This window comes from Tauraco erythrolophus, chromosome 5 (genome assembly GCF_009769465.1).
Source record: "Tauraco erythrolophus isolate bTauEry1 chromosome 5, bTauEry1.pri, whole genome shotgun sequence".
Taxonomy (NCBI): Eukaryota; Metazoa; Chordata; class Aves; order Musophagiformes; family Musophagidae; genus Tauraco; species Tauraco erythrolophus.
In genome coordinates this window covers 70,291,294-70,316,306 of record NC_141469.1, presented here as the reverse complement: position 1 = coordinate 70,316,306, position 25,013 = coordinate 70,291,294, and the positions used below count along the sequence as shown (strand labels likewise).

At 38.9% G+C, this 25,013-nt stretch overlaps 1 protein-coding gene across 1 annotated transcript in view; it reads right to left on the bottom strand.

The window, feature by feature from the left end:
• The window catches only part of LOC104373133 (protocadherin-23), a 121,656-nt gene that overhangs the window by 8,737 nt on the left and 87,906 nt on the right, over positions 1-25,013 (bottom strand). Inside the window, 8 exon segments of the mRNA XM_086612498.1 lie at positions 1,995-2,146; positions 3,623-3,834; positions 6,776-6,886; positions 14,562-15,419; positions 16,628-16,837; positions 17,077-17,211; positions 22,265-22,504; positions 23,452-24,292. Of these exon segments, the coding sequence (XP_086468624.1) occupies positions 1,995-2,146; positions 3,623-3,834; positions 6,776-6,886; positions 14,562-15,419; positions 16,628-16,837; positions 17,077-17,211; positions 22,265-22,504; positions 23,452-24,292 (2,759 nt within the window).

Here is a 25,013-nt window from a genome sequence, read left to right as displayed (position 1 = left end):
AATTAAATCTAACTCAATAGGTGCCCTAGAACAAGGAATAGGCTGAAAAAAGAAAACATCAAGCTATGGGAAAGGATACACAAGTCAGAACCTGGCATCTCAATTAAATTTTTCGTGTACTAAGAACTGTTTGCATGTCACACCGTATTTTCTGGGTCTCTGTGCAGATCTCTGAATGCTTTATTTCTCTCTTCTTCTAAGTCACAGTTTCTGTTTAAAGTGTCAGATAGATACTACTTCCTGAATGTTCACATGATAATATGGAATACCAAAGCTATAACTCAAGCTGTGGATTGCAGCACTTCCATTCCTGAAGCACACCAGCTCTGCTCTGGGTGTCCTTGTGGTTTCTGACGCTGACAGAACACATAACTTGAATTGCAGGCAGAATTCAGTCGGTGACCACGTATAATGCCATACAGAAAGCGTATTTTCTCTAGAATGAATATTGGTAAGGTATACATATGGAAATATTTTACTAAAAATAATCACTTTCTAAAGTTTCAGGAAAAAACTCTCAGAAAAATATCTCAGCCAAGGCTTTAAAACTACGGTTCTGTCAACGCTTTCATTATAACTCCTATTGTAAGGGACTTCGAACCTCTGGGGATGAAAACGTTCAATTTAGATAAAATAAACAACTCCTTGCAAATTTGAAAGAACCAATGGTAACATTTTGAAATTAAACAGGAAAACAGTTTTGAAAGATTCTTTCGCTATTCACTTTTCACCTAACAATGCACAGATTAATAAGGTATTAATAAAGAGAAGGAATATGAAGCTTCAGATTCCTTGAACAAACTGTCGATTTAAAACGCTGAATTCCAACATAAATACTGATATAAATCAGGCTCTCAGTTAAAGACAGATATGAGAATTATTACGCTTACATGTTCAATGCTTAATCAACAATAAATATCGTTCCTTTGAAAGATTTATTCAAGGCATTCTTTTAAAGTACTAGTTACAAATAAAACGTATTATGCTTTTTAAATGACTAAAAATCAGAACTGATGTTTTTGATTCAGTGAAAAACGAACTCCAAATGAGTGTTCCGTATATTAAGTAAGAACAAAGTATTTCCTTTAGGATATTATTATCAAACTACAATTTTTTTTTTTTTTTTTAAAGGCATATTCTACCGATCTTTTCAATATGGTTTTCTAAAAGTTATTCTGGTTCATAATAATTCTGATGGGATGTTTAAAACTTTGAGTCCCTCGAGGACAGGAAAACTTGCAAATAGTTTAACTGATGCTACAACAATATGGGAAAAAAAAAAAGATAATTTCTACTGACACGTACACAGAAATCTACTTTTTGTAGAGACTGAAGTAGATAAAAGGGGTGTATTAAGGAATCCCCATACTCTTATTTTCTCTTCAATGCATGATTTATTTGTTTTCTAATTCCAATTATAGAATGACCTGTAAAGAAAAACTGTCACGTTCACTTGATCATACGTGCTCACAGTTTCTTAGAAAACAGGAAAAAACTAATACTTAGTACAAGACAGCTTATAGATGGAAACAGCCTACAGAAGCATCTTTATCAGATCACGGAGAAGAAAATTTCCACTGTATTCTAATTAAAGAACAGAACATGTCCCTATTTCTTGGATTTGATTTGAGTGCTTTTTCTGTGTCTTTACAGATTTATAAAAAATGGTGCCAGAGGGGAAATGTCTGTACAGTTCTTAATAAACTAAAATCCAGGAATTGTCATCATTCCTATAGTGAATCATCACACTCACTTATATCAGTAAGTGTTGCCATTGATCAAACAAGATCATGTTTCTTCCCCTAAATTTGAGAAGTATGCAAGAATTCATGGTAAAATGGGCAGCTTTAGTGCTGTTCTCAATGCTGTCTGGCTTGCACGCAGGCTCTGCAGGTAATGGTTATCAACAGAAAACTACAAAACGTGTAACACGAGCAATTTCAAGTTAAAGTGAAAAAAAAGAATACATTTTTAAAAGAACCTTGCATACAAACCTGTAAGATGAAGTGCTTTCATGATCTAGGACTGTATTAGTTGCTAAAATCCCTCGTGCTGAATCAATTAGAAATGTCGCATTTTCATTACCAGATAAAATGGAGTATTCAGTTTCTCCATTCAGCCCACTGTCAAGGTCAGTTGCAAATACCTGTTTGGGAGCAAAACTGAGGCTTAATTCAAAATGACAAATGTGATTTCAGAAAGAAAAACCTTATACACAGTCATCTATTTCTTGTTACTTTCCTTTTGACTGCACAGATTTAAGTGAATAATCATATTGGTCCCCAACATGACTGTCATACGAGGTCACGAAATCTGCTCATGAATTGCAATAGGATGCACATGAATTCTTTCTTGAAGTAATTTGAAATTCAGATACATAAATCACTAGGGCTGAATGTAATCATTTTACACTGCATATAGTACTATAAGGTTGCTGCTAGAATGCTGTCTCTGGTGCATAAAAATGCACTTTCTCAGGGATCTGGGACTGGCCCTTAAAGTATTACTGTTATACAAACAGACAAAGGATAAAATAATTATATTATTAAGCTTTCAGAGCTTTCACAGAAAAGTTCATTAATTACTTTTTAAAATACCAACCAGAAAATGTAAAAAGGGCAGAGGCAAGCTATAGACTCAACAGAATAAGTAACATTCAACAGCAGTGAACAGGTTTCTCAAAGACTCCTCTGACTCTCTGAAGAGTTGTCTTTGTATTTTTCTGGTTACTGAATAAGTATTACAATGAGCACAGGATCCAAACCATAGCAGAAGCAACCAGTCAGATTGAATAAAGGAAACATAATAGAATGTATTTAGTCATAAAATTTTGTCTACACATCTGGGTTGACTGCCTTTTGATTTTTCTCCATTCCTGGACATGTGTTTCTCTAAATACAACATCCATCAGTTTCTAATCGCTTTGCCCTGGAGGCATTTGTAGCTTGCATTTATTTATTCTCTAGAGGAGGAATATCTTTAGTACCTAACATGACCCTCACTGTGACCTGACTTGCAATGCAAGAACATGTACTGAGGAAATTCTAGTCCAACTGATGTCTTCTTTTGCTCTAACATGGCCAGCTGGAAACACTTTTGGAGAATGGATCCATTCAGAGGAAGAAGTGTTTGCACATTTAAATTAAGACAAGCTGCTCTTTAGGCATCAAATTTTAAATTGAACATTTGAGTCTGACTCTGCTAGTCTGATGAGTTGAAAGTATTCTTTTTATTGCTATAGTCCTTTCATTAGATGCACTAATGCAAGACTCAGCCAATATTGTAACCAGTACCACAGCTTTGAATGGTATTTTTCAACTACTTGAAGAAAGAAACAGAAAATTGGAAAAAAAGAATTGAAAGTCCAGCTGTACAACTAGTAAGAAGATAAAGAATTCTCTTTCAATTAAACAAATCTGAATGCAAAGTCTGAACTTCTAGAAAAAAAGTTATTGAATATTGTAGATATTCAAGCAAACTAGTAGCAACACCAAGAACTCCACTCCCAGTTTTTAAGAGACAGTGGTCCAGACGGGACCTAGCAGGATTATAGTCATGAACAGATGAAACAAACTTATTTTTAACTACAGTACTGGGCTTGGGAAGATATATTTCCACTTACCTGTATGATGTCTGATTTAGGACTTTGGCCTTCCCATACCGATGCTTTGTAATAGGTTTGCGCAAATTTAGGTACATTGTCATTCACATCTTGTATCAAAACTGTCACTCCACAGAGTGCTGAATTCAAGCCACTTTCGGCCAAAACTGAGAGATGTATTTTATTCTTAACTTCATAATCAAGAAACTTTGTCTCTTTTACTGTGATTGCACCTGGTTTGTTGAAATAAAAATAAAAAAATATTGAGATGTGACATATTCATTCAGGAAAAAACATGCACAAATGCAGTTACGAAGTCCCTAACAAATATGGTCTCTTTCGTTAAACACATGACAGAATTCCACCAAGCTCCCCATCATGTCCCTCCTTTACTTAACATTACACTTCACATGCTAGTTACCGTACCAACCTTGGAGTTGAGTTTCAAGTTTTCAACCGAGTTTTCATTTATCAACAACCATGTTGGCAATTTCCTAAAACAAAGCCAATTTACTTGTAGGGGGATAGAGAGGAAGAAAGTGGCAGCGTGACGTGCGCTCCTTGACACATGACAGTGAGCCAGCTGTGTCTGAAGAGACTCAGCAATCATCTGAGAGCGGCTACATCTAGCCCTCCATTTATATCCAAATCCAGCAATAGTTGTATCAGTCTCTGTATCTGACTGACATACAGGTAAAACACTGACTCCTGATGCCGTGGGTCTCCCTCCCAACTGTTATTCTATCAAAAATAATTGGCGAAAATTACTGAGACTACAAGAACAACTAGACATCTCCACATGAAACCTGAAATGTCCTTGGAAATCTGCAGTCATTGTTTTGATGGTCTAGGTAATATAGTAATATACTCAAAATTCTTCATTTCATCTAAAGATCAAACATAGTTCATTTGTATGTTAATTTCATTAGAATTCTAATTCAGTTTTGCATGGATTTTTCAGTAGAGATGCCATGAATATCTATATCCCAAACCTGTGACAGCATAAGAATCCATCTACTGTGGCTGTCCAAGAAAATACAAACTAATAAACACTATCTAAGATAAGCAGCAATGATTTGCTATTGTTTATGGATCTCTCCAGTGTTCAAGAATTGCATCTTGAACATAAAGATTCCAAAGCTGGCATGTGGTCTCTCTTCAGCACAACACTTAAAAATTATCACATTCTGTATACAGAAGAAGCAAAACAAGACAGTGGCAGAAGGAATACACTTAAAGATGTCAGAGAGTAACTAGAAGACTCTCGTGAAGAGTGGAGCAAATAATCAAGTTTGAGATACACCACCTAGAAGGAACAAGTGAAAGAACCAGAGTTGCTCATTCTAGAGAAATGCACATGAAGAAGAAATAGGGTAACAGTCTTCACATACGTAAATAATAGCTTTTTTGCCTTTGTCTTATGTCTGTTGTTACGAGGTTAACAAGCAATAAGTTTAAATTGTTTCAACACACATTTAGATAAATATGAATAAAAACTTTCCAACTGCCAGGAGTTGTGCAGACTACTGAGAGGGTTTGCAGATTGCTATCACAGGAGTTTTTTAAGAACACAACAAATTTCTGTCAGATTTAGGCAGAGCTGATTCCTCCTCTTATGTCAGATGACAGACTAGTTCATGTTTTTGGGTCACTTCCTACTATATTTTATACGATTCTAAAATATAATAAATCCCCCTAGAATAGGAGAAAATCTTCTCAAAAATGGGATTAATTAACATCAGTGCTCGTAAAGACAAGTGGAGTAGACCTCTGGCTGTTCAAAATACCCAAGATAGAAAGGGCATAGATAAAGCTCAAAATAATTCTGCTGTAGAAACAATGGGTAGAGAGTTACTGGTGTCAAAACTAATGCTGAGGTAAGAACTGGTCTTAAGATCTGAAAGGCTGCACTTCAATTAATGTTTTCTAAGAAACAGAAGAAACATTTCAGAAAAAAAGAAACAGAAGAAACCACAATGACTCAAATATGTCAAAAGACAACTTGTGAAATCCACTGCTATAGAAATTCCACTATTGTTTGTGAAAAGAGTGCTTATGAGACTTTTAAAAACATCATGTAACTATTTTTCAGACTGGCTTGATTAAAAAAAAAAAAGAAAATCCTATTTGATTCTTTTGCTTTTTTTTTGTTTTGGTGGGTTTTTTTTGAGGTGATATCAGAGATGTTCTGATCTTTCTTCAGGATAGACTCATCTGGTTCTAAGGTGTTCTCTAAGATTAATCTTTCTGGCTTGATCTCAGTGAAATAAGGAGGACTTGGAAATCAAGTGTATGCACTTTAAGTTTCTCTCATCTAAACAAAACAAGATAATTTTAGCTGTCCATCAGTATCAAACATGATAGCTTTACAGGAGTACACCACTGATGCCTGGGGACATCAGAATAATCAGTGATTAAAGTCTCCAGGAACTCATGGATAAAGCCATTTGTTAAGAGTACAACCTCTTTACACTATTTCTGAGGAAAACTGCCTACACTGTCTATGCCATCCCAGAAAGACTCCAGCTATTCAGAAGGCAAACTCTTTTGTTACAGATGTTTAGGAGCTGAGAGGCAACCAGACTAGCTATGCTCTCTTACGTGCCTTAGATAGGAGCATGTAAATGCACACGGCAAACGCACCACACTCCTGTCATCAGAAGTTCCTGACTGAAGAGCAAGTGAAAGCAGACCTGTTGCAGAACGCAAATACAATCATTGAAAAAAATAAACAAACATGATTTTCAGACTTGTCGAGGTTTGCCTGAAACAAAGAGCACTAAACTCAACAAGGGTATAAAGCTTCCTACGTTAGGAGTGTTTTGAAGGATTATGTTTACTGAGTTGTTGGGCAATTTTATGATAAGAAACAAGATGGAGTCTCAGCTTGGATGACAAATCAGTAGTTTGTCAACTCTCAAAACCTAGTGATCATTTGTTAATGAGAACTGAGCATTTTAAACAGGTATACCGGTGTTCAATTTCTTTCCACATCAAGTTTACAACAGTGCAGGACTCACCACATCCCTGGTTTTACTAATGATTTATTCATTGTACCAGGAGAGTAATACTCTAAGATATCTAGCCCTTGTTCTTGTAGTGGGAACTTGCTATATTTTAGAGACCACATTCTTTAAGTTATAAACAGTCACTTGGAAAAAAAAAAAAAAGTACCTGTAATGGGGTGTATGGAGAACATGCTTTCCTTGTCACTGAAGATGCTGTATTTTATGTTTTCTCCTGCAAATTTGTGTTCATAAGCTTCTACATTTAGAAGTGATGTACCTGTGGAAGCAGCAAGACATTTTCATCACGTGCACTTTAGAAGATTTTATCCTGATTTTACATTACTGTGATTAATAGCTGATGCACAGACAAATACCTATGTACTAGGCTAGGTGCTCATTCACAATTTAAAATAGTAGAAAATCAAACCAACTCCCCCGTGACATTTCACAGTATTGCAACTTCATACGCAAGGCACTGTCTATCTCTCCTTGCCAAGTAAATTACTCATTTGATTACAACTGCATCACCTACCTAAATAAAATTATGAGGTTTTTAACTTTTCCTAATTGCAAACTCCTGCATACCACTGGAACTACTTCTTACCTGAAGTCATATTATTTTATTATTAGTCCTTTTATTCAGGTTATGCTGTCTTTTAATCTCACCTTTTCATGAATTCTTTTAAGAAAAATAGTTCTTTTTTGTGCGTCTTAAGAATGCATGTTACCCCTGAATCACCATAAAAAGCTTATTTTCCCTTCATTTACCCAAATTTAATTTGGATTTTTGAACAATATTTTAAATGAAATATTCTTTAAAACTTTAAATAGTCATCTTCTGACAGGGAGAATGAAATGATGAAACTATATGCATAGCTATATGCCAAAGTAATCAAAGTCAAACAGAATCCAAATTCAATGTAAAGAGCAATAATTTAATACAGAACACAAAAGACATGAAATAAAAATCCTGTTTGAAATGGGATTAGAGGAAAAACATGGAACTGAATACATTAAACGATGATTCTGATGAGGATAAGAAAACTGCAGCAACTTTAAAAAGCATTATCAAGATTTCCAAATAATTATTCTTTTCAAGTAAGTTAAGAAATTGTTTAGCATATATGACAATTGATTTTGACAGATTTAAATTATTTAATTGTAATTGATTCCATGTAACAGTGATGGAATGAGGTCATTATGCAATCTGAACTCTTCTAAACATCATTACAGACAACTAGCTATTTTTTTACATTACAAAGGGCATGCTCTTCACACTCAGTGTCCTGGATTTTGGAGAGAAGGACTTTATCTTTAGTGTAAAAAATGAGAGGAACTGCTGCTCTTACTATTATCTGCTAACTTTTTTATTTTATCATTGTTGCTCACTAATTTTTTAAAACAGGAAATTTTGGATTAAATGATTTGTCATTTCCTACTGGACTCAGGGGGTACGTTAGTCACTAGGGATGAAGACAAGGCTGAGGTCCTTAATGCCTTCTTTGCCTCAGTCTTTAATAATAAGGTCAGCAGTTCCCAGGTGAGCTGGCCTTCGGTGTCTGAGTGCAGGGAGGGAGAGCAGATCGAAGCTCCTGTGATCCAAGAGGAACGGGTCAAGGATCTGCTCCTTCGGCTGGATGCCCACAAGTCTATGGGGCCTGATGGTATCCACCCGAGAGTCCTGAGAGAGCTGGCGGATGTCATTGCCAAACCCCTGTCCATGATCTTTGGGCAGTCTTGGCTCACTGGGGAAGTTCCGCTGGACTGGAGGCTGGCGGATGTTACCCCCATTTACAAAAAAGGGCGGAAGGAGGATCCGGGGAACTACAGGCCTGTCAGTCTGACCTCGGTGACAGGCAAAGTCATGGAACAGGTTATCTTGAGTGCTATTAATGAGCACATACAGGTTAACCGGGTGATCAGGCCCAGTCAACATGGGTTTATGAAAGGCAGGTCTTGCCAATCAAACCTGATCACCTTCTATGACAGGGTGACCCGCCTGGTTGACGAGGGAAGGGCTGTGGATGTAGTTTTCCTGGACCTCAGTAAAGCCTTTGATACAGTTTCTCATAGTGTTCTGGTTGAGAAACTGATAACTGCTGGCCTGGATAGGTACACCCTCCTTTGGGTTAAAAACTGGCTGGATGGCCGGGCCCAAAGAGTGGTGGTAAATGGGGCTAAATCCGGCTGGAGGCCGGTCACCAGTGGGGTTCCCCAGGGCTCAGTGCTGGGTCCAGTTCTGTTTAACATCTTTATCAATGACCTGGATGAGGGGATTGAATGTACCCTCAGTAAATTCGCAGACGACACCAAGCTGGGAGGCTGTGTCGATCTGCTCGAGGGTAGGGAGGCCCTTCAGAGGGATTTGAACAGACTGGATCGTTGGGCTGAGGCCAATGGCATGAGCTTTAATAAGGCCAAGTGCAGGGTCCTTCACTTGGGGTATAAAAACCCCAAGCATCGCTATAGGCTCGGGGAGGAGTGGCTGGAGAGCTGCCTGGCGGAGAAGGACCTGGGGGTGTTGGTTGACTACCGGCTTGATATGAGCCAGCAGTGTGCCCAGGTGGCCAAAAAGGCCAATGGGATACTGGCATGTATCAAGAATAGTGTGACCAGCAGGAGCAGGGAAGTGATCCTGCCCCTGTACTCGGCACTGGTGAGGCCGCACCTGGAATATTGTGTCCAGTTTTGGGCCCCTCGCTTTAAGAGAGATATTGAGCTCCTGGAGCGAGTCCAAAGAAGGGCGACCAAACTGGTCAAGGGGCTGGAAAATAAAACTTATGAGGAGCGGCTGAGGGAGTTGGGGCTGTTTAGCCTGGAGAAGAGGAGGCTGAGGGGAGACCTGATTACGGCCTATAAATACTTGAGAAAAGATGGTGGGGAGGTAGGGGAAGGGCTCTTTACATTAGTGATGGGTGATAGAACAAGAGGAAATGGGCATAAGCTTAGTCAGGGGAGATTCAGGTTGGATGTTAGGAAGTATTTCTTCTCTGAAAGGGTTGTCAGCCACTGGAATAAGCTGCCCAGGGAGGTGGTTGAGTCCCCATCCCTGGATGTGTTTAAGAATAGGGTGGATGAGCTACTTGAGGATATGGTTTAATGGGGATTAGGGATGGTTGGACTCGATGATCTCTAAGGTCTTTTCCAACCTAGAAATCTATGATTCTATGATTCTATGAAAATTTGACCGTCAAAAGCAAAAATATGCTGATCTTAACAGATGCAGTTTTCTGTACTAGTCAATATATTTATAAGATATTTACTAGAAAAGTTCTGGAAGTGAGAGCCAACCATCCAATAGGTAAAGACCGATACAAACACTGCATTAGTTTTTTTAGGAACTAAAATTGGGGGTTGCAGGTTGAATTTTCATTACCAGGCAACTTTGATTTACTACAAAAGCCTTCAAGGGCAATCATTTATAGCATACTCAGAGCAGAGTGAAAGATATGAAAAAAATTCAAGGTCCGAAGAATGTCACTATTTACCTTCTAATGCTGTCAGCAGATTGTTTGTTTGCTTGCATGTTTAAGAAGAACAACTTCCAGAAATAAAGGAAGCAGCAGTATTTCTACTTGAATCCCTGTTTTTCAGGGGTTAGGTTAATATATTGTTACTCTGGGTCCTCAAACTCTAATCCTTTAAGTTTCATATATTTCATATTTTCATGAATTGTTTTCAAAATTGTTTACAACTTCTTTTTGGCAGAGAACAAATTTCTTCTGTTCCTGATACCTTTCACAGAAAATTACTCCTTCAAACAGAGAATTTTTACAGTTCATTGCAAAAAAGTATCACCAAACTCTGAGGTCTGTTGTGATTCAAACAGGCCCTATAGAGTCCCTACAGCAAAAGACAGTATTCTCCACCAGAGCTTGCAATTTCAAATATATACCATTCAACTGCTGCGTAAAGCAGAGGTCATAACATGTAACACTTAAACTGGAGGAAATTAAGAGAAAAGCAGCTTTCTGGCTGCAAAGCCCACTGAAATGGCACGACAAGGACGAGATCAGCACTGAAGCTAGTGCAAGGAAGGAGGGAGAACAGGATCATAGCAGAAAGCAGTCAGATTGGCTTGAAACGCTATAAAATCAACTCATGGATTTGTCAAGAATATTCAAGGAAGTGAGAGTGATTTGAAATGTTTATATTTAGTTGGGGTTTTTTTTCAGTTCAATCAGACAACTTGTTTGCATTTGGAAGTATCTCAAGCGCTTTGAATAGCCAACATATCGATCTCCACACTATGAGTACTGACTTGACACTGAAGTATGGCAACACAGACAGCATTTGCCTCCCTGGCCAAACAGACTCAAAAACTTTTGCTGTACTCTGCGTTTGGACATAACATATACACAAGAAATGAGCTACTGTATAATCTATATCATTGTTTTTCTTCTCTTTTCTATACTCATTATAGTAGTCTCTTTTTCCCTCCTTTGTCATCTAACCCTGGTTCATCCTTGCCTTATTTCTTTACACCTCTTAATTGCTAATGAAAGAAAAAGCCAGCTGAGCATAAAGAGTAAGAGAGGACTTACAGAATAAGAGGTGATATATTTTATATCTATTAGGAATAAAAAGACGAGTCAACAAGTTTTACTGGTGAATCTGTCTCCAGTGAAGTGCTAAGCAAACAATTATTCAAGTGAAATCTTGGTGAATAATAAAGGTTTCTTACCCTCTGGAGACCGCAGTGACTTGATTATTTATTGACTGGCTTCTAAGTGCCTGTTGTAATGCAGTTTATAACATTTAAAGACATTAAATATTTAATATTAAACAAAAAGTAGAAGAATGGAGTTTTCTGAAGGTCATTAAACCTGGAGATCAAACACTTAAAGAAAATCTGACCACAAGGACCAATTCCTGCAGCACTCACCCAATTGACAAGTTTAGACTAAACTAAAACTAAGGACCTTTGGCTTTGGCTTTCGTCGTTTATAAGATTCAGATTTTTTAAATTCTTTTTAAAATAAACTTCAAGTTTTCCCACTCTATTAGTTAAGGTAGAAATAAAATTAGGAGGAAAAGCCACATTTATTAATACCAGTTCCACAAATAATCAGTATGTAATATAAGTCTCCCCTGGACTGAATACACTGGTACCATTCATACTTCTAGGGAGGTCCCAGGATCACATATATCCTGTTAAGCTAACTTCTATGAGAGTTTTAATTATAATCATGCTTTTTCCCACTGAAGTATAAAATATTTGATATTTACTTATGCTTATATAAATAAGAAAATACTGCAAACAGAGCCAAAACAGTATTAGTATTTTCTAATATCTCTCATACTCTTAAAATAATTTGATCTTCTTAGCAAATAGACTTTTATTAAATATACAAATGAAAGTTTTGGGATGAAACCCTCCTGTTTACCCTGAAGCTTTTAAATTTTTTTTTTAATCAAAACAACTTAAATTGAATCTTACTTGTATTTTCTATAGACTGAATGGGAGAACAAGCTCACTATGGCATTCTGTTACCTCAGTTCCTTGGGGCATTCCCATAATTTCAGGCTAGATTGTCTAGCCTGACCCAGGAATGTATCTACACTTAGGAAAATTTAGGCAGAGTAGCTTACCTATTGCCATAAAGCTCTGAATTTTATTTTCTTTCTTTAAAACAATACTTCTTTCCTAACAAAACCTATCTTCCCTCTTAATATTTTTTTCTTAACTAGAAAGAAATTTTAATGTAGGATTAATGCAGGTTAAGCCCATCTCTCCTGAAAAGACTGAAAGCCCAGGGCCTTGACCTTAGTCCCCTGGAAGCCCAACACACAGGTTCTCACGACACTTTCTGAAAATACAAGCCTGCTCCAGCAAGGGAGAGAGAAAATTGAGAGGCCAGGGCTCGCCTCTGGAAACACCCTGGTCTCTCTCCACTTTCAGGACACCTAGGATGGAAGGCTCTCATACATCACCGTGATTGACTCTCAATGGGTAGATCAATGAAAAGACAGAAAAAAAAGATTAACACCGGCTGCTGTGACATCCGAACTGTATGTTCTGGAAGCAGCAGTTCCCCCAGGGCAGACTCTCCTTTGCAAAGTAACACATGATTAATTACGGTACAGTGCTGACTCTAGTAAAACAGAGTTTGGAGGCCTTGAGGTATTTATGACTCACATTCACAGAAAAATTCAATTTTAGGGTGTTCAAAACTACTTGTAAATCCTGGTCAAATTCATGGAATAAAAAGCAATTTTTAAATGTCAGGACATATATGTTTAGGGATTGGGTTTTTTTTTTTTGCATTTGTAATAGAAGCCAGAAATGAAGCACTAGTTTAAAAGAATTTAAAGAACTTTAAAGAATTTCTTACTCTGTCGGTTCTGTTCTCAGAATGCTCAGTATGGAGTGAAAGAGAAATGCTCCCCTGCCTGAGGCGACATGAATCTACGTTTCATTTATCAGAAGAGTGTTTTAACCACCAAGCTACAGCACACTTCACTCTTTCCTGTTGGGAGCTTTCCACGTTTTCCAAAATCCCACATTTTTTGACAGACAGAGAGAAAGTTGGAAGGATGCTCTAACTTGGTGGTTTGATCACTCATCACAACTTTTTAAAAATAGGCTGAAACCAAAATATTTCACTTATGGATAAAAAAAAATAAAAAGTAACTTAATTAAAAAAATCACCTTATTGCCTATTTTTGATCTGTTAATTGAAACATCAGTAATACTTACAACATTACCTTTACCTTAAAATACATGGCCAAAAACTTAGCTTGTAGCCCCAAATGGGCACAGAGGAAGGAATGGCTGAGTAATCACAGCAGTAATTACTGCAACAGCCATCTTCACCCTTAGTTCTCTAGTCTGTTTGTAATTATCTAAGAACATCGACTGGTTGTCCAAAATTATTAACACATTTTTTTGAACCATTCTATGATTTACCAATTCCTAATCAAATATATAGACTGTTACTTGAAATCTAAGAATTCACTAGTCTCATGATACCCTTAGGATATAAAGGAATATTGCTTTCATTTTACTGAGGGAAATTTGAACTATAAAGAGGATAAATGACTTGTTCAAGGTGAACCTCACAAGGCAGTGTGTGAATCAAGAATGTAGTGCAGGTCAGATCTCTAAATACTTTTCGTCGATTGTACAGCAGGATTTGTGAGCAGAAAACACGTGAAAGGCACTTCTTTCTGCCCCTCATTAGGATAAACCCATCCCCTGAAGCAGGAAAAGGTACTTACCATATCTAATTGGCAGGATGCATAACTACAAATGTTCTCTGAATGATAAAAAGTAGGACAGTAATTCTCATCATTATACTGAACAAAAATAAATAAATCCGTAAGCTCTGCCTAGAGACGTACTGTAGAAGCCTGTCCGAGTGACAATGTACCATGGCCTCCGAACTTCTCACCCCGTCACCCCTCCCTACCTCCCGTTCTCCTTCTTCTGGAAAGGCCAAAACTTCAATAAGGTTTTAGAGTATCTCTGAAAGCTATTATAGTTCATGAAAGGTTTTGCGAAATCAAGAAATGTCATGTTGGAATTGGTACACGCCACTCATCTCATCTGAGCTTACGTGCATTGACCAGCGAAATGAAGGGTGAACGCTGTCTACTCATCATTAAAGTAATTTTCTTAAAAGAGTGAACCGCTGATGCTCAGGGCTTCCCAGGCTGAGGGATGGAAACACACCACCTTTTGACAAGGGAGCTTTCTGTTTAATGTGAGTGTCACTGTTGCACATAGGCAGCAAACTCAAGAGCCAGACAACGCCCCCAACGAACAGACATTGTTTCTCTTTCATGCTAGTGCATGAGAAAAGGGCAGAGGAGTATTTACTACATCCAAATTAACTTTTCCCTGCTGCTGCACAGGGAAAAGGTTTCCCTATAGTATTCATTACAATTACCCTTCCAAAAGGAGGGGAGACTGGCAACTGCAAGAACATAAATTGGGATTTGATGCCCACCTGCTGCACTGTTCTCAGGCACGCTTGCTTCATACAGGCTATGGCTGAATGAAATCTCCTCCTCTTGTTCTTCTGTAAAGATAACGACCATAGCTGTAGATGTTCGAGGTGGGATACCTTGATCTGAAGCTGTCACTAGCAGCTGGGTACCGAAGTCCTTGGAAGTCAAGGGTTCCTGAAGAATAATGTCACCTGTCTTCACGTCAATCTGAAACACAGCTTCTGCTATTATCAAACTAAAAACAACAGCTCCGTTTGATCCCAGATCCACATCCTCCACTCTCACAGTGGCTACTGTCTCATTCACAGGGGTTTCAGCAGGCACAAAGACCCTGATAGGATTCTGAAAAAAAACAGGATCATTGTCGTTGACATCATCAATGTACACCACAACACTGACAGTGGTGCTTCTTGGCAAACGGGTGCTACAGTCACTTGCCACAGCCCTAAACATATACTGGGATTTGGTCTCCCGGTCCAGTGCCTTTGTAGTTACTATAGACCCCGTTACACTGTCGATAGCAAACGCTCCAAAGGTGTCATCAATGAGGGAGTATGTTACTTCGCCATTCAGGCCATCATCTTCATCAGAAGCAAAGAGGTCCATGATGGCTGAGCCTTCCTCTAGGTCTTCTCTCACGGAGATTTGATACTGGGTCTTTGCAAATAATGGGTTATGGTCATTTTCATCCAAGACTGTTAGATAGAGCTGTGCAGTGGAGCTTCTCGAGGGACTGCCTAGGTCATGGCACTCGATCGTAAGAGTGAAATTGCTGATGTCTTCTCTGTCTAAGCTACGAGTGACCAGCAGTTTTCCTGAAGTGCTATTTAGCGTGAAGTATTCTCCAACATTTCCACCTTTGAACACATAAAAAATAAAATGATCGTAAACAATTGTTTTTGAAAAAAGAATCTCTTGTGAATACTGCTATGTTAATTGCAATAACATGATCCAATTGCTCGTACAGCTGGTGCGCTCATGTGCCTTTCACATATTTTAGTCCTCTTATACGAATTAAAACCTGCATTTCATTTAAATCAGTGGGTGGCAATGACAGTAAATACAGAACGTCATATCAATTTACAGAGTGACTATTTTGCCAGATGCATGTCTTTTTTCCCCAAAGCAGCGCAGCTTACAAAATCTCCTGCAACTATGCTGCTGCACGAAGTGACCTCTTCCTAACCTTAGTTACAAATTCCAGAAACCTATAAAGCATTGCTGACAATTGCAATTACTTGCTCCTTGTTCTCCTCTACAAACCTGTCTCTTGGAAGTGAATAGTCGTGCAAGGTCTTGATTTGGGGGATGTGGGGAGGGGGAGGTAAATATGAAGCAGTTGACAGAAAAGTCAGCGTTTTTAGTAACGGTGAACGGCATACATACTTTGCAACATGTAGAAAGACCAAAGGTAATTAAGTCAAAGATCATAAAAGATTGTGAAATTAAACCAAGAAAACATAAAGGAATTCATTCTTCAAAGAAAAACGTGTTGGCTGTTACCACAGTAGCTATCTGCCGCAGACCAAAGTAAGCACAGCAAACTTGTATTTGTGCAAAGATATTACAGGAGGCTTTGAACAGCTGTGGAGCTTACATTGGCATACTGGACACAGGGAGAGTTTGGCAATACGAAAACCAAGTATGACATTACTAATTGCTGGGTGAAAGAAGCTCTCATGAAATAAAATAAATAAAATAAACCAAATAAAATTAGATTAATTCCTGTACTTATTTGCAATGGTTTATTTACATTCAGAACTTCCACATCTCTAACAAAGAACAAAATTGTCTTCATGATTAATACTTCTTCCAGCATTTGGTAGTTTTTTGTTTTTCTTTTCTGTACTATTTCAAATCCAGAAGGGAGACTGAAAGTATGCCTGGAAAATGCTTATTAATGTTGACAAAGGGGTGAAAGATTTTTTTTTTCCATATGAAAGAAGCATGTGGACAAGATGGGAGCTAGGGAAGCCTGGTAAAATCAAGACTAGTCTAAAACTTGGATACTGCTGTTTATACACTTCCTGATTTATACTAACAAAAATGATGGAGTGTAACTTACCAATTATTTTGTATCTTAGAGCTCTGTTATTGCCAGCATCCATATCCATAGCCCGGCTAATGTAAATGACAGAAGGCTGTTGGTTCTCTGGAATATAGATCTCAGACCAGGGAAGAAGAAATGTGGGAGAGTGATCGTTTTCATCTAGCACTGTGCAGATAACTGTCACCGTGCTTGACAGCGACGGGGTTCCACTATCTCGAACCAAAACTGAGATTAATAAAAAGCAAATTTTATACAATGGTTGTGGATGCAACAATAGGTATTCCTTAATAATAGCAGAATAGGAGAGTTATTTGTGCTATGCAAAAAGCGCATGTTGTTCTGTACTTGAAAATCTTACCTCTTCCATCTAATTCAGACGGCATGAAAAAAGGTAATGCTGATACTAACACCACACCCATTCCCACTTCACATTTTACAGGCACTTAGAGATATTTCACAGTTACCTTTAATACTGAAAACCTCCTGTGTTTCCCTGTCCAGTGATGCAGTTGTTATGAGTTCTCCACTGTCCAAGTTCATCTTGAATTTCTCATAACCAGTTCCTGGTAAGATTTCATACCGAAGCAAGGAATTCAGTCCTTAAAAGCACAATGGAAGTCTTAGTATAACACAGTCACTCTCCTCACATTCAAGTCTATAAATTTCTCTCTCTTTTACCCCCTCCCCACCCTGGGCTGAAACGGGTTATGGCTGAAATTAATATTTTTAATATGGTGAATAACTGCTTCTTCATCAACACAAAAGCCTTGTCAGCTGCTGCTTTGTGTCCGAGTTTTCCAGCCACTTAAAAGTGACCCCAGCAACATTTCTTGGCACTCAGGGCATGCCTCCAAACAAGCTGACGTATCAATATGGTACAAGAGAGCATCAACTTAGACCGTGGAATCCATTCATTTGTCTTCTGCCCTCTCTGAGGCAGTTAGTTTATTTCTCAACAGGATGTTGAGCAGAGTACCGGGCTGCTCTGGCAGCTCTGGTTCTCTACTTAACTTCCTTTGGAGCCAATGCAAGTATCTCTGTACAGTATGACACTGAATAGTATAAATATTCAGAGAAAACATTTGCTTCTTGGCATGCCCACCAGTTCTAAATATCCGTAATACTGAGCAGGCAGGTGCCTAATTTCCGTCACGACTCACAGGGTAGCCATCTCCTAGTTGCCTTCAACAGAAAAGCCAATTGGTGGACATTCCCTCAGCCCTTTTAGACAGCTCCCACTTGTAGCCAATCTCTGAAAAGATCCTGCTTGGTTTTATAAAGTTGTGCAAGATTTCCAGAAGGGAAGGTTAAAGATCTTCCCTCCCTCAAAGTTTTTCTGAATGCCAATTCCATTCAGTTCATAATTAGACCTACCATTTTTATATAGTACAGGGATGTTATTCTTCCTATATTTCTCAAGGAAATAGTAGGCTAAAACTGTAGAGGCCTTTAAAAACCTTTCTTTCAAAAGTTGCCCACTTGAGCTCAATGAGAAATGCAACTCTGTATTCTTGCCTATTACGCTTATAATTTCTTTCATATTTCTTCTAGTTTCAACACCCTCCCGAGGAAAGTATGATGTCATCTCCATCACACTCATATAATTAACTTTAATGAGTTTAATCCTACTTTATATTTGAAGGTCTTGTACTATTGTACACTTTTTTTTTTCCAAATTTTTGTAAGTGTCATTCAATCATTCTGAGTTTTTTCAAACAACAATCAGTCTTTTAGTAGTATAGGGACAGTTAGTGCACCTGGAAAGCTACAGCACTCCAAATCATACTAAAAGTGCTGTTCAGAGTTATGCACTGTCTGCCTATTCTCACCTGCTGCAGTAGCAAAGAGGACAATCTGCTCTGGGGTTGATGGAGAAACACTAGTGTGAGAGAAGAAACAGAGTCTACAGATTTTAGCGTCCATGACTTCCTTTGTTTGCCTTTGAATAGCTTTGCTAAATAGTTGACAATGCTACTGAAATTTGATCGAAAGAATTATTACTGTAAATGCATTTGCACATAAACTAAGTCCAGGGAGGGACATATTCATACGAATAAATAGTAGAAGGAAAATGAGGTACAGAAAACCTTCCAGACATAAGGCAAAAATCACAGCAGTAAGGACAATCAAAGAGAATATCTTGAAAATGTAAGGTTACCAACACACGCTATCTGATCTGCCCATATTAGATACCATTCAATTACATTTAACAAGATATTCAGAGTTCTGTCGCCATTTATCTATCCTTAATTACCAATGTACTACAGATGGAAAAAAAGACACATGACATTACAAGGCTTATATTAACTATTAGCCTTTGGTCTCCTGCAACTGAACTGCTTCAACCCAGTGCATTCACTGGCAGATTTCACAATGGACATTATTTACAGACAGTGCTGAAAAAACCTATGGGTGCCATCCAAGTTGACTATTCACACACCATTGAAATTAAAACTTCTTCCCCTTAAAGCAGACAGATATGTAACACCTCATACATCTATTTCCGAAGTAGTTATTGCCTCCTTTCCCATATCCAGCCGCTAGGAGCGTACACCTAAGCAGTAGGAGAGAGCCACACAGCCTGCCCAAGAGAGGAGTGTAATGACTCTATGCATTTACATACCATGGCACAACAGCTGACACGTTTGCACTTGATCAACCTGTTGGTTAATTATTCAGTAGTGCTAGTCACATTTCGAGGGCTGGAATTACAAACTGAAACAAGAAACAAACTATTCCTCCTGCGCATTACGAGACAGAAGAGGAGCTGAGCCCCTTCCTTGCCATTGGCCGGTGGCAGGGACTCCTTTCCCCACAGGCCAAACGGCAGGCACCATGGTGGACGCATGGTGCCTGAGCTTCAGCCAGGGAAAAGCTTCAGCCCCCTTTCCCGTTGCCCTGCCACAACACAGGCAGCCCCTGCGCTCCCACAGCTTCTCAGAAGCAGCAACTGTGGCCTTACGCTGTGATGCATCTAGTGTCAACATTGATGAAGCAGCAATGGAAACAAATGCTCCCACCTCAAGTCTAGGCTCAAGTTTCATCTTTGCAATACTAATGTTAAGACCATGATAATCCATGAAAATGAGCAAGATAGCGTGTCTAGTGAATGTCAGTAAGCCCTGTCTCATAACTCTAAGTTGGCAGTCCCCATTAGCCTTCTGAGATATCTCTCCTAAGGCTCTAGACATAACTACTGAAGCACAGAGGTGTCTATCAGCTTAAAAACAGACCTTGACAAATGCTACTTCAGTTCATTCAGACCTTCTGCAAAGTCATATCTCAAGACAAACCTGTGACCTATCTTAAATATGCTGTGGGTATATTTGCTTTCCCATGCATTTTTTCCCAGCATTTACTTGTATTACACGTCTTTACACTTGTATTTACTTGCATTGCACTGTTAGGTGTCAGCCTTGGGGTGGGTGGAGAGCTCCCACAGTGCAAGAGGACTTCGAGAAAGTGAGGCGACACAGAGTTGCAGTAAGTGTAGCTCTTGTGATGTGCAGAAGGGAGTCGGCTGAGCAAGAAGTTTCATGGATATCCACATGAAAGAAAAGTATTACAAGCAAAAATTTCAGTAGTGACTTCCAAAAAAAGACTTTTTGAAGCTTGGCTCAAACACAAAGGAGGTGACAGCTGCTTGCTTTCCCTCTACTCTTTGCAGGGAATGAAACAGAAAGACAAATAAAACAAGAAGTTGATGATGGCTGCAATTGTCAGTAAAAATGATTCCTCCCTGTGGTCAGTCAGGGAATATATGAAGTGAAAAAAATATAAATTCTGTGATGGGAGGAAAGTCCTCCACTGAGATGATGCAAATATTACTGGGATGTGAACTGCAATTTAAAGAGAAATAAAAATATTGTTAAAAATGTGATGTAAAAATAAACATCATGAAAGGAGTCGTCTTATTCAAAAATTCTGTTCTAAAAACACAGGAAAATTGAGTAGCATCATATTTATATGACTCCTATATAAATCCTATCTTCCTACATTACGAACATCGCTTCTGTATTTGTTTGGAACAATACTATAATATGCATATGACATGGGGCCAAATAATACAAACGTGAGAAAAAGACTCAACAGAACGACTGTGGTTACTGGAAAATGTACTTTAAAAAAAAAAAAAAGCAGGAAGGAACCATCAGCCACAACAGTGCTCCAGCCCAAAGTGTCTGCACAGGCAGGCGCACACTGTGCCACCCAGTACACTTGGAATGCCCTTCCTATCCACCCTGCCAAGCCACTCCCGCTCCCTCCTCCTAACGGTTCCCAAAATTTCCTTGCTGCTGTATTGCCCACAAGACGTGTAATAAAAATATAAGAGCCAGAGAAAGGAGGGAGAGAAATTCAAGAAAATTCCCACTTCTTTCCTCTGTTATCTTGCAAATTTTTACTTCAAATACTGTCTTTTTATCTTTTTTGTATAGCCTGATTCACAAAAGAAAGAAAATACTTGGAAGAGCAAAGTACAGAGATGGACTGTAACGTTGCTCAGCTGTCAAAGATTTTCATAGACAGGACTACCCACCTATTCCTAATCTCTAATACTTTACACACTTGTGGGGAAATGCCTCTTCTATACAGCACCTCTACTGAGCTCACATCAGCCTTCTGTAATCAATACATGCTCTACGTTAAAATGACAAATCTTACTGAATACAGAAAAATATTTTGCTGACAAGATCTACTGTTTTACCTATTTTTTGGATAGCACAATCTTAAACAATTCTAAAGGTGTGCAGAAAGTGAACCCACAGTAAAAAGAAAGTCATTCTTTTTACTGTGAGACAACCTTTGGACCGATTGCAGCAGTACTGTAATATTTAATTCTCTTTCCAGATTTTATCTTTACTGCAGACCACAGACTCTGTGTAACTGCTTTATGTTACACCAGCCGTGCACAGTGTGTGGTACTACTTAAGATAAGATTCTCTCCAGCACACAGATTACCTGTGACATCAAATGTAGTTCAGGGTAGTTCAAAAGAGCACGTAGTGGAAGAATCGGATGGTTTCTTTTGTTGCTCAGCATAGACTCTCACGTTTAGCCCTTACCTGTGATTCAAAGGGCATATGAACCAGCCCTTCTTACTCACCCATTCTGCACGTGTTTGAAAAGCAATGCGCTAACATTCTTATGTATGGGAAATCCTATGCGAAAACCCGAGCGGCTTCCGCGATCCCTCCACTGCTCAACCAGCTTGAAAACCTTGGATGACAGTGCCCCTCTCTGGTCATAAACCAGTAGTGCAAATTAGCCGGTTCTGCCACAAAACCAGGACCCTTGTGCCTAGTGAACTGTTCTAAAACTGTTTAAGCATCGTCTGCCGATTGATAACCAGAGCACGCTGGCTACCTTCACACGAAAGCTACCGTGCGCTGAGCTACTCTGCGTCATGCGAGCGCACGTTTTACGTTTAATATACCAGTCAGAGTTGAAGCTACCTCCGTGTGCAAGTCAGAGTACTTCCAAGCCCTGAATAAAGGTTGAGGGTCTGAACCAAGAGCTACGTTTTGAAACTCCAAACTCAGATATTACCTTGGGAAAAGCAGGACAGCTGTACACACAAGCACAGCAGGTAGCAAGATTTGATTGATCTACTATGGTCCACAAAGAAATTAATAGCAAAAGGACAGAAATTACCTGCATCTCTATCCATGGCTTCCACCTTTATGACAAGCTCCCCTGGTTCTCGGTTTTCATGAACTGCAGTCTTGTAAAGTTGCTTCAGAAACACTGGGGTCTCGTCATTCACATCAAGAACAACGATGGTTAGAACCTGTGTGGCAGAGAGAGCTGGGCTGCCGTCATCAAGAGCCATGATTGTCAAATTGTAGTGCTCCTGAATCTCACGGTCCAGAAGCTGCGCTGTAGTTAAGAGTCCTATTATAAAGAAAGAAGATATTAAAAAAAGTATTCTGGCCCAGGTTAGAATTCCCAGTTGTTCCAGCATTCACAGGTTCAATGTAGCACCACTGTGCATGCTGTGCCACTGCTGCAAGGCTTTCAGACTTCAGAGTCAATCATTACCTGTGATTCCCTTAGAGTGCTAATTGGCCCAGAAATACTCATTTGACATCAAGGGAAACTGAGATTCACAGAATATTCAAGTGAAGTTCAGAGATTCCTTTTTATTTAACTTCAGGCTTAACTTTTAAACTTTATTTAACTTAAGTATTTGTCATCTTTTGCATATAAGTTATGCAATAAGGAGCTCTGAAAATCAGTGTCAGCTGTATGACATAATGGATTAAAAACCAGAATAAGAACCAGATAATATTGCAACTATTAGAGTGAGTTTTGCATTTGTGTGCATGGTATAATGTTACAGAACTCATTCAGGAACCAGAGAATTTCAGAGAGCTGAAGAATGAAATTATCGCCTCCATTGAACATGTTCCACCCACAGTGTAATCCACATTCCTCGATCTTTACTTTGCCTTTCCTAGTGTGTACATATAGCAACATATGTGTGTACTCATGCTTTAAGCATGCATCATCCAAAAATCAGAATGAAGTATTTCACTGCACACACTTTCTTCTCACATTCCTTAACATGTTATTGGAAGGTCCTCCAGTACATCTACACAACACAGTAACAGTGACATGCAGAAATTTCTGAGCTGAGTCTCACTGAGCTTGCCTACCACCGCACGTAGCACTGCTGTGCTCATGTGGTGCTCTGCCCGAGGTAATCACCCATGAGGACGGTAAGTCACCTGGGTAGAGTAGCACAGTAATGTGGTATCTCAGGACTGTATTGTATGCACTCCCAAATATTACTGTGAGAAGCAAGCACAAGAAATTCCAGAGAACAGAAGTTACCGTACCTGTGATTTTATCCAATACAAATGCTTTGTTTTCATTGCCTGAAAGAATGTGATACATAACTTGTCCATTTCTTCCCTCATCAGGATCCTTTGCAACTACACGGTGCACAAGAAAGCCCATCTCTGCATCCTCCATGACATAGGAAAGAGGCGAAGATGTAAAACTGGGACTGTTATCATTGATATCTAAAATAACAATTTTCACAGCCAGGGAATCGAGTCTGCGATCAGTCAGGTTTATTGCCTGGTCTGTTGCAGACACTGTGAGGATCACAGAGCGAGTAATCTCCCTGTCTAGTGGAAAAGCTGTGATCAAAGTGCCATATGAAGGGTGTAAAAGAAATGGATTTTCTCCCCCATTACTCATTTCCAGGGAATACTGTATTTTGCTGTTCAGAAAACTGCCATCTCCATCTTTTGCATCAAACGTGTAAACTAGAGTGCCAACAGGAACATTTTCCTCTACACCAATCACTACAAAGTCATCTTGAAAACACGGAGAATGATCATTCTGATCTTCTACATCAATACTTAGGAAGACAGTGTTATTCTGTGGAGGATTGTTATTATAATCCTTTACAATAACTTGCAAAAGGAAGTGTGAAGCTGTTTCATAGTCGAGTTCCTTGGAAAGAAAAAAGTCTCCTGTCAAGCTATCTATTTCAAAATGAACATCATCATCATCATTAGCGATACTGAAATGTAGTTTCCTGTTAGTTGTCAGGTGATTACCAGGCCACTTCAGAGAATTCAACACTTGTGCAGGTTTAAAATTTTCAGGTACAACAAAGTGCTTGAAATCTTGAGAGAAGACAGATCTCTCTTTGGGAAGAGGGATTACCTGCAACAAAAGCACAAACACTGCAATATTTTCTTACTGTTATTATGAACAGTGTAACAAAAATTGTTTTCCTTAATTGAGAGTTTAATCGTTTATTACTTGTGACTGTATTTATCCTAAGTATGCCTCGAAGCCAGAAAATAAACTTGACATGCTCCATAAGAGTTCCAATACTCCTTGGCCAGTCATTCCATAACTTTATCTTTCATTCTCACATTAAAAAAAGGCACAAGATTGTCTCTCACCCTCTGAATCACAGGAGTCAAAAGACAGACTTGAATACTGCTACCTCTGCCCCTACTCTGAAGCACTTCAACTGTCTTTTTACATAGGACAGCATCACAGGGACAGAAAGCCCGGTACGTTACGCAGTTTGCCAAATACACACAGGTGCTTGTGTTCATGAAAACAGCGGTCCCGGTGGCATTCAGCCTGTGACAAAGGAGTGCACAGGCAGCCTGGACAAAGTAGCCCTGCTGTGGCTCGATGAACAGCAGGTGGCTGCAGAAAGAGCACATTGCCACGCAGAGCAGCCCTCTATAAACCAGCACAAAGAAATAAGCTATCCTTATCTTGGGTTAGAGAGACAGGATTTTAAAAGGGGAGTAACATAATGGAGGGAAAAAAAGAAAAAAAATCTACTCTCTCCCTCGCTTTCAGTCTCTCCTGATGTTTGCTTTTCATTCTGCCCACCTGAGTATTTTCCATCTCTTTTCCAGTT